The 13,516-nt window shown below is 46.7% G+C and overlaps 1 protein-coding gene across 1 annotated transcript in view; it reads right to left on the reverse strand.

Moving 5' to 3' along the window:
- LOC115461651 (zinc finger protein 184-like) overlaps positions 1 to 13,516 on the reverse strand; it is a 92,874-nt gene that overhangs the window by 23,954 nt on the left and 55,404 nt on the right. The window contains 2 exon segments of the mRNA XM_030191677.1: positions 7,691 to 7,817; positions 8,180 to 8,317. Coding sequence (XP_030047537.1) covers positions 7,691 to 7,817; positions 8,180 to 8,317 — 265 coding nt within the window.

Genomic DNA, 13,516 nt, shown 5'->3' on the forward strand with positions numbered 1-13,516 from the left:
AGAGGGTTGAAGGGTGAAGAGGAGGAGGTGGATTGGTAGTGAACTCAAGGTTGATCTTTTGCACCTTGTCGCGGAAGTAGTCAGCCAGTGATTGAGGAGAGAGTGACGGGGGGGTGGGAGCGGAGGGCACTTTGAGGAGGGAGTTAAGGGTGGCGAAGAGACGACGAGGGTTAGAGCTGAGAGAATTAGTCAATTGGGTGTAATAGTCCTGTTTGGCAAGGAATAGTGAGGACTGGAAGGAGGATAGCATGAATTTGTAGTGAAGGAAATCTGAATGGGTGCGAGATTTCCTCCAGAGGCGTTCAGCAGATCGGGCGCAGGAGCGAAGGTAACGGATGCAAGGGGTCAGCCAGGGCTGGGGATTAGTACGCCTTGTGGGACGGGAGGTGGATGGTGCAAGGGTGTCCAGAGCAGAGGAGAGAGTGGCATTGTAAGCGGAGACAGCCTCGTCAACAGACCCAGAGGACATGATGGAGGGGAGGAGATTAGAAATACTAGATGATAAGGTGGGAGGGTCAATAGTCTGGAGATTCCTGGAAGTAGTGGTTAATGTTGGGCGGGGCTGAGGGGGAGGGTGAAGAAGTGTGAAGGTGATCAGGTGATGATCAGAGACAGGAAGAGCTGAGGTGTGGAAATTGGAGGGTGAGCCGGAAGAGGAGAGGACGAGGTCAAGGCAATGGCCATCACGGTGAGTAGGGGTGGTGGAACATAGCTGGAGGTTGAAGGAGGATGTTAGAGTGAGGAACTGAGAAGCGTGAGAGTTGGACAGGTCATCAACGTGTATGTTGAAGTCTCCGAGAATGAGGGATGGAGATGAGGGTTCAAGAAAAACAGAAAGCCAGGCATCGAAGTCGGTGATGAAGGAAGGGAGGGATTTATCAGGGGGGCGGTAAATGACTGCCACTCTGAGTGGCAACGGGTAGAATAGACGGATGGAGTGGACTTCAAAGGATGAGAAGCAGTGAGACTGTGGTAGGAGGAGGGGTTGGAAGCTACAGGAAGGCGAGAGTAGTAACCCGACGCCTCCTCCACGGCCAACTAGGCGGGGAGTATGGGAGAAGAGATAGCCTCCATGGCATAGAGCCGCAACTGAGGCAGAGTCGTCAGGGGAGAGCCAGGTTTCAGTTAGGGCAAGCAGGTGAAGGGAATGAGAGATGAAGAGATCGTGGGTGAAGGGAAGTTTGTTGCAGACCGAGTGGGCATTCCACAGTGCACATGAGAAGGGAAGGGAAGAGGGGGGGAGGAGGGGAATAGATATGAGATTGGAGACATCCCGGAAACGTTTGCATGGATAGGACGAGGACAAGTGTGGGGGACCTGGATTGGGATTGATGTCTCCTGCGGATAGCAGGAGGAGGAGCAAGAGAGTGCGGAGGAGGGTGGGGGAGGTAGGGCGACGAAGGCGACGAAGACGGGATGCGCTTAGGAGGAATGGGGATGGGTTAATGGCAGGAAGGAAGTGTTGAAGGTTGAGAGCTAGGAAGGAGGAGGGGGACAGGAGAGATGGTGAGGTGGTGAGGGACGGGGGTGAGTAGGGTATTGCAGTAGTGAGCAAGATGGGAGAGGACATGGGTGGGCAGTGAGTTCCAGTGGTAGACAGCGGTAGGGGGAGGTGAAAAAGATTAGGAAGGGACAGGGCAAGGAAGAGAATGTGTAAAGGGGCCATAAGTAGTAACTGAGGTGTTACGGGTATATATGTAGTGACTGAGGTGTTAAGCGATAGATAGAACGGCAGACCTGGATTAGAGGCTTAAAACTGGAATGGTAGGCAGCAGGCAGGTAGGCACTGCCCAGTAAGAACAAGTCACACCCACTATGTTTGAAAAATGTGGGAGGAAAGGAGGTGAAGAGCCTGAACACAGAGACAGAGCAGTTATCTGCAGGCAGATTAGGTTGCTTGGGAGGGTATATAAGAACTATCGCCCTAGGGGTGGGTGGGAGGGATCTAAGTCTAAAATGTACAGACAGAGCTGCAGCACAGCCAGTTAATCTGTAAAAAAGGTGGATTTCTCAAGAAAAACTGGTATAGAAGGCTGCCCCTCTAACAGAGAATCAGGTCACACCCACTAAGTTTGAATTTGTGGGGGAGATTCAGAGACAGAGCTGCTAAGTCTAAAATGTACAGACAGAGCTGCAGCACAGCCAGTTAATCTGTAAAAAAGGTGGATTTCTCAAGAAAAACTGGTATAGAAGGCTGCCCCTCTAACAGAGAATCAGGTCACACCCACTAAGTTTGAATTTGTGGGGGAGATTCAGAGACAGAGCTGCTAAGTCTAAAATGTACAGACAGAGCTGCAGCACAGCCAGTTAATCTGTAAAAAAGGTGGATTTCTCAAGAAAAACTGGTATAGAAGGCTGCCCCTCTAACAGAGAATCAGGTCACACCCACTAAGTTTGAATTTGTGGGGGAGATTCAGAGACAGAGCTGCTAAGTCTAAAATGTACAGACAGAGCTGCAGCACAGCCAGTTAATCTGTAAAAAAGGTGGATTTCTCAAGAAAAACTGGTATAGAAGGCTGCCCCTCTAACAGAGAATCAGGTCACACCCACTAAGTTTGAATTTGTGGGGGAGATTCAGAGACAGAGCTGCTAAGTCTAAAATGTACAGACAGAGCTGCAGCACAGCCAGTTAATCTGTAAAAAAGGTGGATTTCTCAAGAAAAACTGGTATAGAAGGCTGCCCCTCTAACAGAGAATCAGGTCACACCCACTAAGTTTGAATTTGTGGGGGAGATTCAGAGACAGAGCTGCTAAGTCTAAAATGTACAGACAGAGCTGCAGCACAGCCAGTTAATCTGTAAAAAAGGTGGATTTCTCAAGAAAAACTGGTATAGAAGGCTGCCCCTCTAACAGAGAATCAGGTCACACCCACTAAGTTTGAATTTGTGGGGGAGATTCAGAGACAGAGCTGCTAAGTCTAAAATGTACAGACAGAGCTGCAGCACAGCCAGTTAATCTGTAAAAAAGGTGGATTTCTCAAGAAAAACTGGTATAGAAGGCTGCCCCTCTAACAGAGAATCAGGTCACACCCACTAAGTTTGAATTTGTGGGGGAGATTCAGAGACAGAGCTGCTAAGTCTAAAATGTACAGACAGAGCTGCATCACAGCCAGTTAATCTGTAAAAAAGGTGGATTTCTCAAGAAAAACTGGTATAGAAGGCTGCCCCTCTAACAGAGAATCAGGTCACACCCACTAAGTTTGAATTTGTGGGGGAGATTCAGAGACAGAGCTGCTAAGTCTAAAATGTACAGACAGAGCTGCAGCACAGCCAGTTAATCTGTTAGAAGAAGAAGTTTGAACAGGATGCGAAAACGGATAGGGAGCCAGTGAAGCGACGAGGAGAGGGGTAGTATGAGTAAAGCGACCCTGGCGGAAGACGAGACGGGCAGCAGAGTTTTGAACTGGAGAGGGGAGAGGTGACTAAGTGGGAGGCCAGCAAGAAGCAGATTCCAGTAGTCCAAACGAGAGGTTACAAGGGTGTGGATGAGGGTTTTGGTAGAGTACTCAGAAAGAAAGGGGCGGATTTTACGGATGTTGTAAAGAAAGAAACGACAGGTCTTGGCGATCAGCTGGATATGAGCAGAAAAGGAGAGAGAAGAGTCAAAGATGACTCCAAGGTTTCGAGCTGAGGAGACAGAATGAGAGAGCCATCAACAGAAATAGAAAACGGGGGGAGTGGGGAGGTGGGTTTGGGGGGAAACCTGAGCAGCTCGGTTTTGGTCATATTTAATTTCAGGTGGCGTTGAGACATCCAGACAGCAATGTCAGACAAGCACGCTGAAACTTTGGTTTGGATGCAAGGTGAGATATCAGGAATATTGATATTGACCAAAAAGTCTAACTTTTAGACCTTGATGTTTTTGCTTTGTTCAATTATGACAGAAAAATGTCCAAGGGTTGCGAACACCCAAATCATGGACATAGTTTGGGGGAGGGGGCATCCCCCTCCCCCAAAAAAAACGAGCTGCCACCCGAGTGGAAAGCCTTGGGATTCTGACCCGACTGAGTGCTGCAGCTGCAGGCAGAATCTCTCTTTCTCTCCTTCCAGCCCTGCGGCATCTGGTATCGCTCCCCCACCCCCCATATCTTCCAATCCCCCTTGAGCCGCCAGCAGCCTCAGCAAGAAAGCAGTATGAACACTGTTTTAATGCTTTAGGTCTGCCCCAGAAATCTTTCTCATCTTCAGCTTCCTGTTCCTGCTTAGGCGGGAAGCTGTAGGAGAGAGAAGGGGTTCAAGAGCAGGTCTAAAGCAGCGTGCGTACTGCTTTCTCGTTGAGGCTACTGGTGGCTCGGGGGACTGGAAGACTCAGTGAGGGGGCCATGGGGCTGGAAGGAGAGAAAGACAGATTGGAAGACCAGTGCTGCGGCAGTGGTAGTGGTGGTGGTGGGGGGGCGATAATGGGCCCTGCAGGGCTGGTAGGGGAGCGACACAGATAGATGCATACCTGCAGTTTTTTGGGGATGCGAAAGGGTAAAAAAAAAAAAAAGAGACCACAGGGAGAGGGGATAAGGGAGAGAGATGCCAGATTGCAAGGGGAGGGCGATACTGGACTCCACGGGTCTATAAGGGGGGGGGGGGGGAGACAGATGCATACCCGTAAATTTGGAAGGGGTAGGGAAGGGTAAAAAAGACAAGTCTAATGGGAGAGGGGTAAGGGAGAGAGATGCCAGACTGCAGGGAGAGGGAGGGGGAAGTGAGAGCTCTGATGGGGGAGAGAGAGATGCTGGAATGGGGGGCAAAGAACAATGGGACGTGTGTGTGTTATTGCGAAAGACGCTGGATCAATAGAGAAAAAATGCAGTACCATGGCGGGGTGGGGGCAGGGGTGAGGAGAGAGAGAGAGAGATGCAGGCCCTGGGGTGGGGGTGCAGGAGAAAGGGAAAAGAAGAGGGAGGAGCTGGACAGAAGGTGGAACATGAACACATGGGGAAAGATGGGGGACACAGATACTGACTGAAGTGCTGGACAGAACAGAGAGGGACACAGAAGGAATGATAGGGGACATGAAGAGAGGAGAATGGATAAGAGATACTGAAGGCAGAAGATGGCTGGAACTGTGCTGGGGAGGGAGAGGGAAGGAGATGGAGGGGACTAGGGAGTATGGGGGGGAGAGAGGGAGCAGGAGCAGAAGATGGATGGGACTGTGTGAAGTGGGTGAGTGGGAGGGAGGGGCTGAAGATGGATGGGACTAGAGGGCATGGGTAGGGGGAGGGAGAAGGAGCAGAAGATGGATGGGACTAGGGGTTTGGAGGGAAGGGGAACAAAGCAGAAAATGACAGTGTTGAGGAGCAGAGCAGGGAATTATGGATAGTAGAGATGGGAATGGGAGTCGAGATTTTAAATATGAGTGGGGGAATATCAATGGGTTGGGAGAGTGAGTGAGGGTAATAAATGAGGGACATGGCCTGGCATTGAATATCTGGGAACACAGCTGGCAGAAATGCTCTTGTTCACTCTGCACCCATTGTTGCATGAGGAAGGCTCCTGTGGATGCAGAATACATAAGAACGTAAGAGTAGGCATACTGGGTCAGACCAATGGTCCATCTATTTTCCAAACAGCGGTCAAGCCAGGTCACAAGTACTTGGCAGAAACCCAATCGTGGCAACACTCCATACTACAAATCCCAGGGCAAAACCCATATACTCTAACCGCTGTTACCACATCCTCCGGCAAAGAGTTCCAGAGCTTAACTATTCGTTGAGTAAAAAAATATTTCCACCTGCTTGCATTTAACATTGTGACAATGCAGAGTCAGGGGTCAGTATTTTTTTTTTTTATAGTAGAGTTCCTGGCAACATAATTTAACTCAGATCATTTTTGTTGACAGGGTTTGTTTTTTTTGTATTGCTTAGGAATATATAAATTGCATTCTTTTTTCCTTCCTGATCAGAGTTTTCAGGGGGCCCTCTCTTTTGGGTGCCTGGGGGAATACCACCTCATTCCTAGCCTCAGGCAGCAGATTGCTATGAGTTGCCCCGGGGGTAAGTGCTGTCAGTGGAGGGGGCCAAGGGGGAAAAAGTTATGCTCCCTCTGGGGAAGATGGGCTAGAAAGAAAAAACTGCCTCGGGGGGGGGGGGGGGGGGGGGGGAGGAAAAAGTGCTGGGGCTATGTTTTTCTATCCATGTGCATGGTACGGGGAAGTACTGGTAAGGAGGAAGGAAGGGAGAAAAATCTGGGCGCTGGGATTTGGAGAAGGAGAAAATGGGTGGTTGGTGGTGTCAGGCCTATTTAAGAGGAAAGGGAAAGTGCACTCTCCCCTTGTTAATTGACCTGTTTCAGTGGGGTTTGCAGTGAAATTACATATTAGAGAAGGGAATTTAAACATCCAAGTCAACACGTGAAGAATTCCCACAATATTTTATAGGAAGTTCTACCAAACATACAGCCTCTCGTAAAAAGAGGTGCTGGTCCAAACATGTAAGTTCCTCAATGTTTAGAGAGAACAGTGATTTTAAAAAGCTGCACATGGTGAAAACAGAGATATCCCCCCACACAGAAGCAGCTTTCTAAAATTGCTGTTCCTTCTAAAAAGCGCCCCTGAGAAATACATCCTTCCCCAAGGTGTACAGCTCCTGACCTGCAGCAATGTAACCCATGTACACCCTGTAAACAACATCAAATCCCCCCCCCCTCCATGCACAGCACCCCACAGCCCCACTGGTTTACAACCCCTCTGACAGATCTCCCACAAAAAATCCTCCCATATGTTATCAACCCCCCTCCCCCCCCAGGTAGAACTCCCAAAAATGTCCACCCCCATCAAACACCCTGGACTTAGCTAGGGTAGGGAGGACCCTCAGGTCTAGTGTGGCAGACATGATGCCCACTCGCTCCCACCTTGATGATTCCAGCTCTCAAAATATCACCGTGACCTCTAGTGGGATATTGCTGTTAGGCGTCACATGTCCATAAATGGGCATTTTGCCTATATACGGGTATTAGAATTATAGGCCCACCCAGGAAATTCCCTCTCCCCACCTAACCTATATTTTAATTACTAAACTGTGAACATTGACAGTTGTATTTCAAGTTATTTTCACTGTTTATGCAGCTTAAGCACTGTCATGAAAAGCTATTTTGCTTAATACACTTGACTGGTTTAACAGAAGATATATACTGGAGGTTTTGTTTTGTAACCTGTGATTAATACAGTGGCGTATCCACAGGTGGGCCCACCCACAGGGTTCAGGCCCACCTAATAGTAGCACGTTTAGTAGTAGCTGGTGGGGATCCCAAGCTCCACCAGCTGAAGACTTCCCTCTGATGGTAACGAAAACGCTACTCTCCACAATACCGGTACCTGCTCATGCTCAGTTTTCAGCGTATTCCTGCTGCACTGCCAAGGTGGAAAGAAGCATTTTCCCACCAGCTGAGCTATTTTTTTGGTGGGGTGGGGTGGGGGTGGGGGAGAACACTTGGTGCCCACCCACTTCTTGCCTAGGCCCACCCAAAATCTGTTGTCTGGCTACACCCCTGGATTAATAGCTGCCAGTTTGTGAGGAGAGACTATGAATTACTGGCTATTTTTTCATTGATGTGATCAATTTCAGTGCGACAATATTTCTACGTCATTTTATTTTTGAGAATTAACCTATTTGATTTTCTGTGCGACTTTTTGCTCTTTGCAATTTGGCTTTATAATGATACTCAGCTACTGCTAATAAAAACAGAAACTTATCCCTTACCTAATGAGATCATGGTCTGATAATTCTCCTTCATCACCTCCCTGTAAAGCTCCTTCTGCTCTTCATCTAAATACTCCCACTCCTCCTGGGAGAAAGAGACAGCGATGTCCTCAAACGTCACTCGCATCTGAAATAGAAACCAGAAACTCACTCAGCATCTTCTGCATCTTGTCCATCAGCAGCACCAAAGCTGGTGCTCATTGGGGCAAGGAAAAGTCTGCTGAGCGCATAGAATTTAGGATTACATAACACACGATCCTACAAACAGGCTTATATTTCAGAGCACCAGGGAGAGATTTCTCTGAGCAAATTGTAGTCACACAGAACCTGGCCCTCAAAAGTCTCCCAGGGGACAGTGTGTCCAAACTCCGGGTCTGCTTGGGACCAGTTTAGGGAAAGCTGCAGCAGTGTTTGTCCCGCTGGCATTTTAGTCTCTGCTTTTGCAGGATTAGAAATGAATTTGGGGCTGAGATAGAGGAGCTGATTTACCTCCTGCAGTGCTGGAAGCAGGAACAAAGGAGCAAAACCCGAAATTTGGAGGAGGAAGTTTCTGGTAAGGGTTAATCTGTAAATGAATGGAACAAAGAAAAGATTGCACGTTTCTGCTCTGTTCTGCACAGACTGATGACATCACAAGAGGGGGGCGGAGCTTTAGTTGAGAGCTGAGTCTTTCAGGGATTTTTTTTTTCTTGGCTCTACTCGTTTTAGTGTTGATTGGTCAGAATGGTTCATGGGGCGGGTGGAGTAGAAGGGTCCGCCCACTATCACGGATCAGGGAGGAGAGGAGGAGGAGTTTGAGTTCTGTTCCAGGTCCAGGGACCAGAATAGAAGAGAGCTGGGGTAAGAATAGAAATCCAATCGTGGTCTAGAGAAGAACAAGAGAATGGCTGCAGGATTTTCTGCTCAAGTAGGAGGTGGGCAATAGGGGATGCAATATCTGCTGACCACCTTCTGCCTGTTTATCTACAGATGGAAAAGCTCTGCAGCCGTTCTCCACAACAGCATTTCCAGGGCTTGGTTCCTTTTCTCCCGTTCTTGCTTCATAAACCCCGGGAGTCACAAAGCTCCAGTTCTTCCCGCTCCAAGAGGAATATAGAATTTGAGAGACTCCGCCTTCTCTTCCCTCCCTTATCAGTACTAGAGGGCGGATCCTTCTACTGTCCCCGCCCCACATATCGTGCTGTCTAATCAACACAGGCTTATACCTCGATGTGAAGCTGCTCCGCTTCTCCTTTGTGACGTCAGCAGCCTGAGCGGCCAAGGAGGTTTACTAGGCAGGAGAGAGAGGAGACCAAGTGACGTCAAAATGTGTTAGTCTGTTTCTCCTTCCCCGCGCAGCCGTCATTGTCATTCACTCAAACAAATAACACACTGATTATAACTTATAACAAATTACTACTCTACCTATGAAAAGTTATTCCGCTATTATACTTCTTCTGTTTACATCCGTATAATGCACAAGTCAGCATATTTGAAAATATAAGTGAGATAAAAATACAAATGCTACAATACAGAGCAACAAGGTGGACGCAGCAGCTAGCTCATGTTTGCTTGCTTTGTTTTGAATGAACAGCAATGACGGCTGTGCGTGGGAGTGGAAACAGAGATGAACCAAAATGGCTTCGTTGCTTACAGTGAACTAGATAGGCTCACTTCCACTCCTGTCTATTAAACCTCCTTGTGAGCGCCCTCGAGTCCAAAAACCTCAAACCAAGGAGGTTAGATTGAGAACTGGAGACGGTACGAAGCTATCTCTTTGAAGCCAGTAGGCGGAGTTACAAGTACACACAAAACAATAGCAAACTCTATTGAAACCAATAGTAAAAGATTATTACGAACAATGGAATTCCGATTGCATATGCCTGGTCCATCTGTAAAAAGTCAAAGGACGTTCCAGTTTGATAGGCAGTGCCTCAAAAGGTGGAGGACAAAAGATTTTGCATTTTTACTTATTTGACAGCTTTTTTATTTACTTGAAAGACTCAGAGGCAGGTTTTGATCTCAGGGGGAGCAGACTTTTATAAAATAGGCGCCAGTTACACAGCAGTGTCTGTGTTGTTGCTCAGGGGCTGTAGTGGGCATTGATTAATACAGGCTGTATCTGTTGGGTCCTGCCTACAAGGAAACAGTAAGTTCAGGGCCGTGCCAAGGGTCTCTGGTGCCCCCCTGCAGACTACCTGTCCCCCCCTCTCGGCGGCCCTGGCCCTTGCCCCAGAGCCTACTTTCAAATAGGGCTACACATTTTGTGAAATAACACAGACCCCTGCAAAAAGACACCCAAAACCTATAATGAAAACTTACTACACCGTAACAGCCCTAATCCACCTACAAAAAGACAGTGCTATAAATATTACAGTGGGACCTAGAGAAGTGTTTCCCTATTGGTCCTGGAATACCCCCTTGCCATTCAGGTTATCCACAATGAATCTGCATGAAAAAGATTTGCATGTAATGGAGGCAATATATACAAATCAATGTCATGCATATTTATTGTGGATATCCTGAAATCCTGACTGGCAAGGGGGTACTCCAGGGCCAACTTGGGAAACACTGCTCTAGAACAGAAAACTTGCCACACCATAACAGCCCTAACCCACCTTTGAACAGACAGTGCTATATATATCACACTGGGCTCTAGAGCACCAATTAACCTACTATTGGGAACAGTGGCGTAGCCAAGGGTGGGCTTGGGTGGGCCCAGGCCCACCCACTTTGAGCTCAGGCCCACCAGTAGCAGCACCTCTATGATGTGGCTGGCAGATTCCCAAGCTGAAAACTCCCAACAACTGTCCCTCCTGCATACCTTAAAAATAGCAGATCTTCGCTTATAGGAAGCAGCGACTGATACATACTGCTTACACCGGCCCCACAGCCTTCCCTCTGACGTATTCCCGCCTATGCGGAAACAGGAAGCTACATCAGTGGGAAGCATGTGGGGCCTACATGAATAGTGTGTATTAGTTGCTCCTCACTGCCAGTGAAAACCTGAAATTTAAAAGGTGTGCAGGAGAGGGGGGATATTTGAGAGACCATATGGCATACAGGCAAGAGGAGAGACCAAATCACCTATGGGATGGAATGGGGTGGGGTTCTTCTGCCCACCCATCTTGGGCCCAGGCCCACCCAAAATTGGGTGTCTGGCTACGCCCCTGATTGGGAAACTGGAACAAGCTGCACTGTTACACATTCCTACACAGATGCTACGTGCTAGCAGAATCCTTCACCTCAGGCACACATGCAGAACATGGACAGATCCTCATCTATATAACATAAGAGTAGTCATGCTGGGTCAGACCAATGGTCCATCTAGCCGAGTATCCTGTTTCCAACAGTGGCCAACCCAGGTCACAAGCACCTGGCAGAAACCCAAATTGTGACAATATTCCAATCTAATACAGAATAGGGAGCCACAAAAAAAAAATCAAAACAAAAGAAACCACCACCAGCAACAAAAATTGAAATAGAGAACCCCCAAGGAAGCCAGACTCTATAAATAGTGCAATACTGGTAAAAAAAAAAAAGAAACAGAAATGCATTTTCTCCTGTACTTTGCAAAATAAAAATACAAAAAAATGTACATTTTACAAAGCAGGTACATCTCAGTCCTTTCAAAGTATTAAATAAAAATATTTTTTTCTACCTTTGTTGTCTGGGAATTTGGCTGATCCCAGTCTTTTTGTCCATGTTCCATGAGTCAACCTTACAAATTCTTTTCCAGGTTGGCCTTTCCATTTCTCTATATCTGTTTGGCACTGATCTTTCGTTTTATGTCCCCACTATCAAATAGCTGTGTATAGAGCTGCCAAGTGATCCAGTTCCAGAAGGGAGATTTTTCAACCAGTCCTAGTGTGAACTCACATTCCAAATTCATGTGGGGTTTGCAGTCCCTGATTCTACCCATCAAAATCTGTGCTGCAGTACATCCAAAATGACTTAAGAAAATGCACTCAGACCCCTGCAGGGTTGCTAATTTGAAGGTATCGGAGATGTGCATTTTCAAATACTGTCATATTCCTAATATCAAATTGAAAATAAAATACCCTTTTCTACTGTTTTCTACTCTGTGACCCTACCTCCTCCCCCTTTCCAGTAGTGCCTTCTCTGTGTCCCTATCAGCCCCCGTGTCCCTATCCCCTTCCTTTTCAGTAGAGCACCTATCTCCCCCCTTTTCAGAAGTGCCCCTGTGTCCCCATTTCTTCTTTCTCCAGCACTGCCTCTTTGTGTTTCAATGCCCCTACCCTCTCCCTGTCCAGTATTGACTCTGTGTCCTTCTCCATCCCTGTCCAGCATTTACTATATCCTTCTCTCTCCCCATGTTAACCTTTTTCCCTGTCTCTTTCAGCGCTCCCCAGTGTTTCATTTGGAGGGGCTGGTTATAGGGACACTCTAGCACGTGTTATATTTGTGCAGAGATTTTTTTTCTCCTGGTCAAGGCCACTAAAACAGACATCATGTTATGAGAATCAGGTGCTCAACATTCAGAGTTTCTATCTATTTATTTATTTATTTATTACATTAATACCCTACATTAAACATGAATTGGGTTGAAACAAAACAGAATAATCCATTTGTGTACCTAAAAGGTAAATCACAAAACAGATTAAAATGTGATTTCATGTGCCCCAATGAAAGGAGAGTTTAATTCTACTTTCATTTAATTTCAGTACTAGTAAAAAAGCCCCGTTTCTGATGCAAATGAAACGGGGGCTAGCAAGGTTTTCTTCTGTGTGCATGTGGGAGTGTGTGTGTCCCTGCCCTCTCTCCCTTCCCCTTTGCTCTCTGTCCCCTACCCCCTGGGAGTCGAGTCCTTCAGTGTTAAGTTTCCTGCTGTTCTGTGTTTGTGTTAGAGAGATAGTGAGGGCTTCTGCCCTCTCTCCCCTCCCCCCTCTGAGTCCTTCACTGTTACAGAGAGCGATTTGATTTCGTGCTTTGCTGTGTTTTCCTTCACGGTCTGTGTTACAGAGAGAGCGAGGGCGGGGCAGACACTCATGGGGAAACCGGTTATCTCTCCCCTTCACACTTCCGGCTGGAGGCTTCATTTAGAACGTTGGTGGTGCCTTTTATATATAGAGATATTCTATCTTCCCATGGCAGATTACAACAACAAAAATCCATTATCCTCCACCTTTTAAGACACTGTATATCCTACTAGATAGTGATGGCACAAGGGAAGCAAGTTTGGTCCAGTGAAGACTAACTCAAAATAACCTGTTCCTTAGCTGGACCCTAGTATTACCATATTAAAAATGTGACCATACCATGCCTCTGTGGCTATGTTCCACTAATGTAAAATGATTAACTGGATTTCTTGACTAGGGACACAAACATATACTTATTTATTCTATACCACAATTCCTCATGTACAGCCACAAAAAATCTTTTTAGAGTGAATAGTATTCCTTTTATTATCGACCAATAAAGAGTGTTTAGTTTTGACAAAGTAACACAAGAACAAAATATAAGAAAACCAATGGGCTGCATTAGGGATTTATAACCCATTTATGTTTAAGCAAAATAGATCTGCATGAAACAAAATATTTATTTTTATTTTGACTTTTAAAACCACTTGCCCCTGAAACATGTTCGAAACAGAATAATCCATTTGTGTACCCAAAAGGTAAACTACAAAATAGATGAAAATATGATTGCATGTGCCCCAATGAAAGGAGAGTTTAATTCTACCTCCATTTCATTTCAATATATTCTATCTTCCCATGACAGATTACAACAGTTAAGATGATGAACCCATCGGGAAACAGGATATCCTCACTGAAATCTGGATATCTGTATTGTATAGAAGCACAGTGAAGAAAAATCAAACTATAC

Source organism: Microcaecilia unicolor, chromosome 1 (genome assembly GCF_901765095.1).
Source record: "Microcaecilia unicolor chromosome 1, aMicUni1.1, whole genome shotgun sequence".
NCBI classification, from domain to species: Eukaryota; Metazoa; Chordata; class Amphibia; order Gymnophiona; family Siphonopidae; genus Microcaecilia; species Microcaecilia unicolor.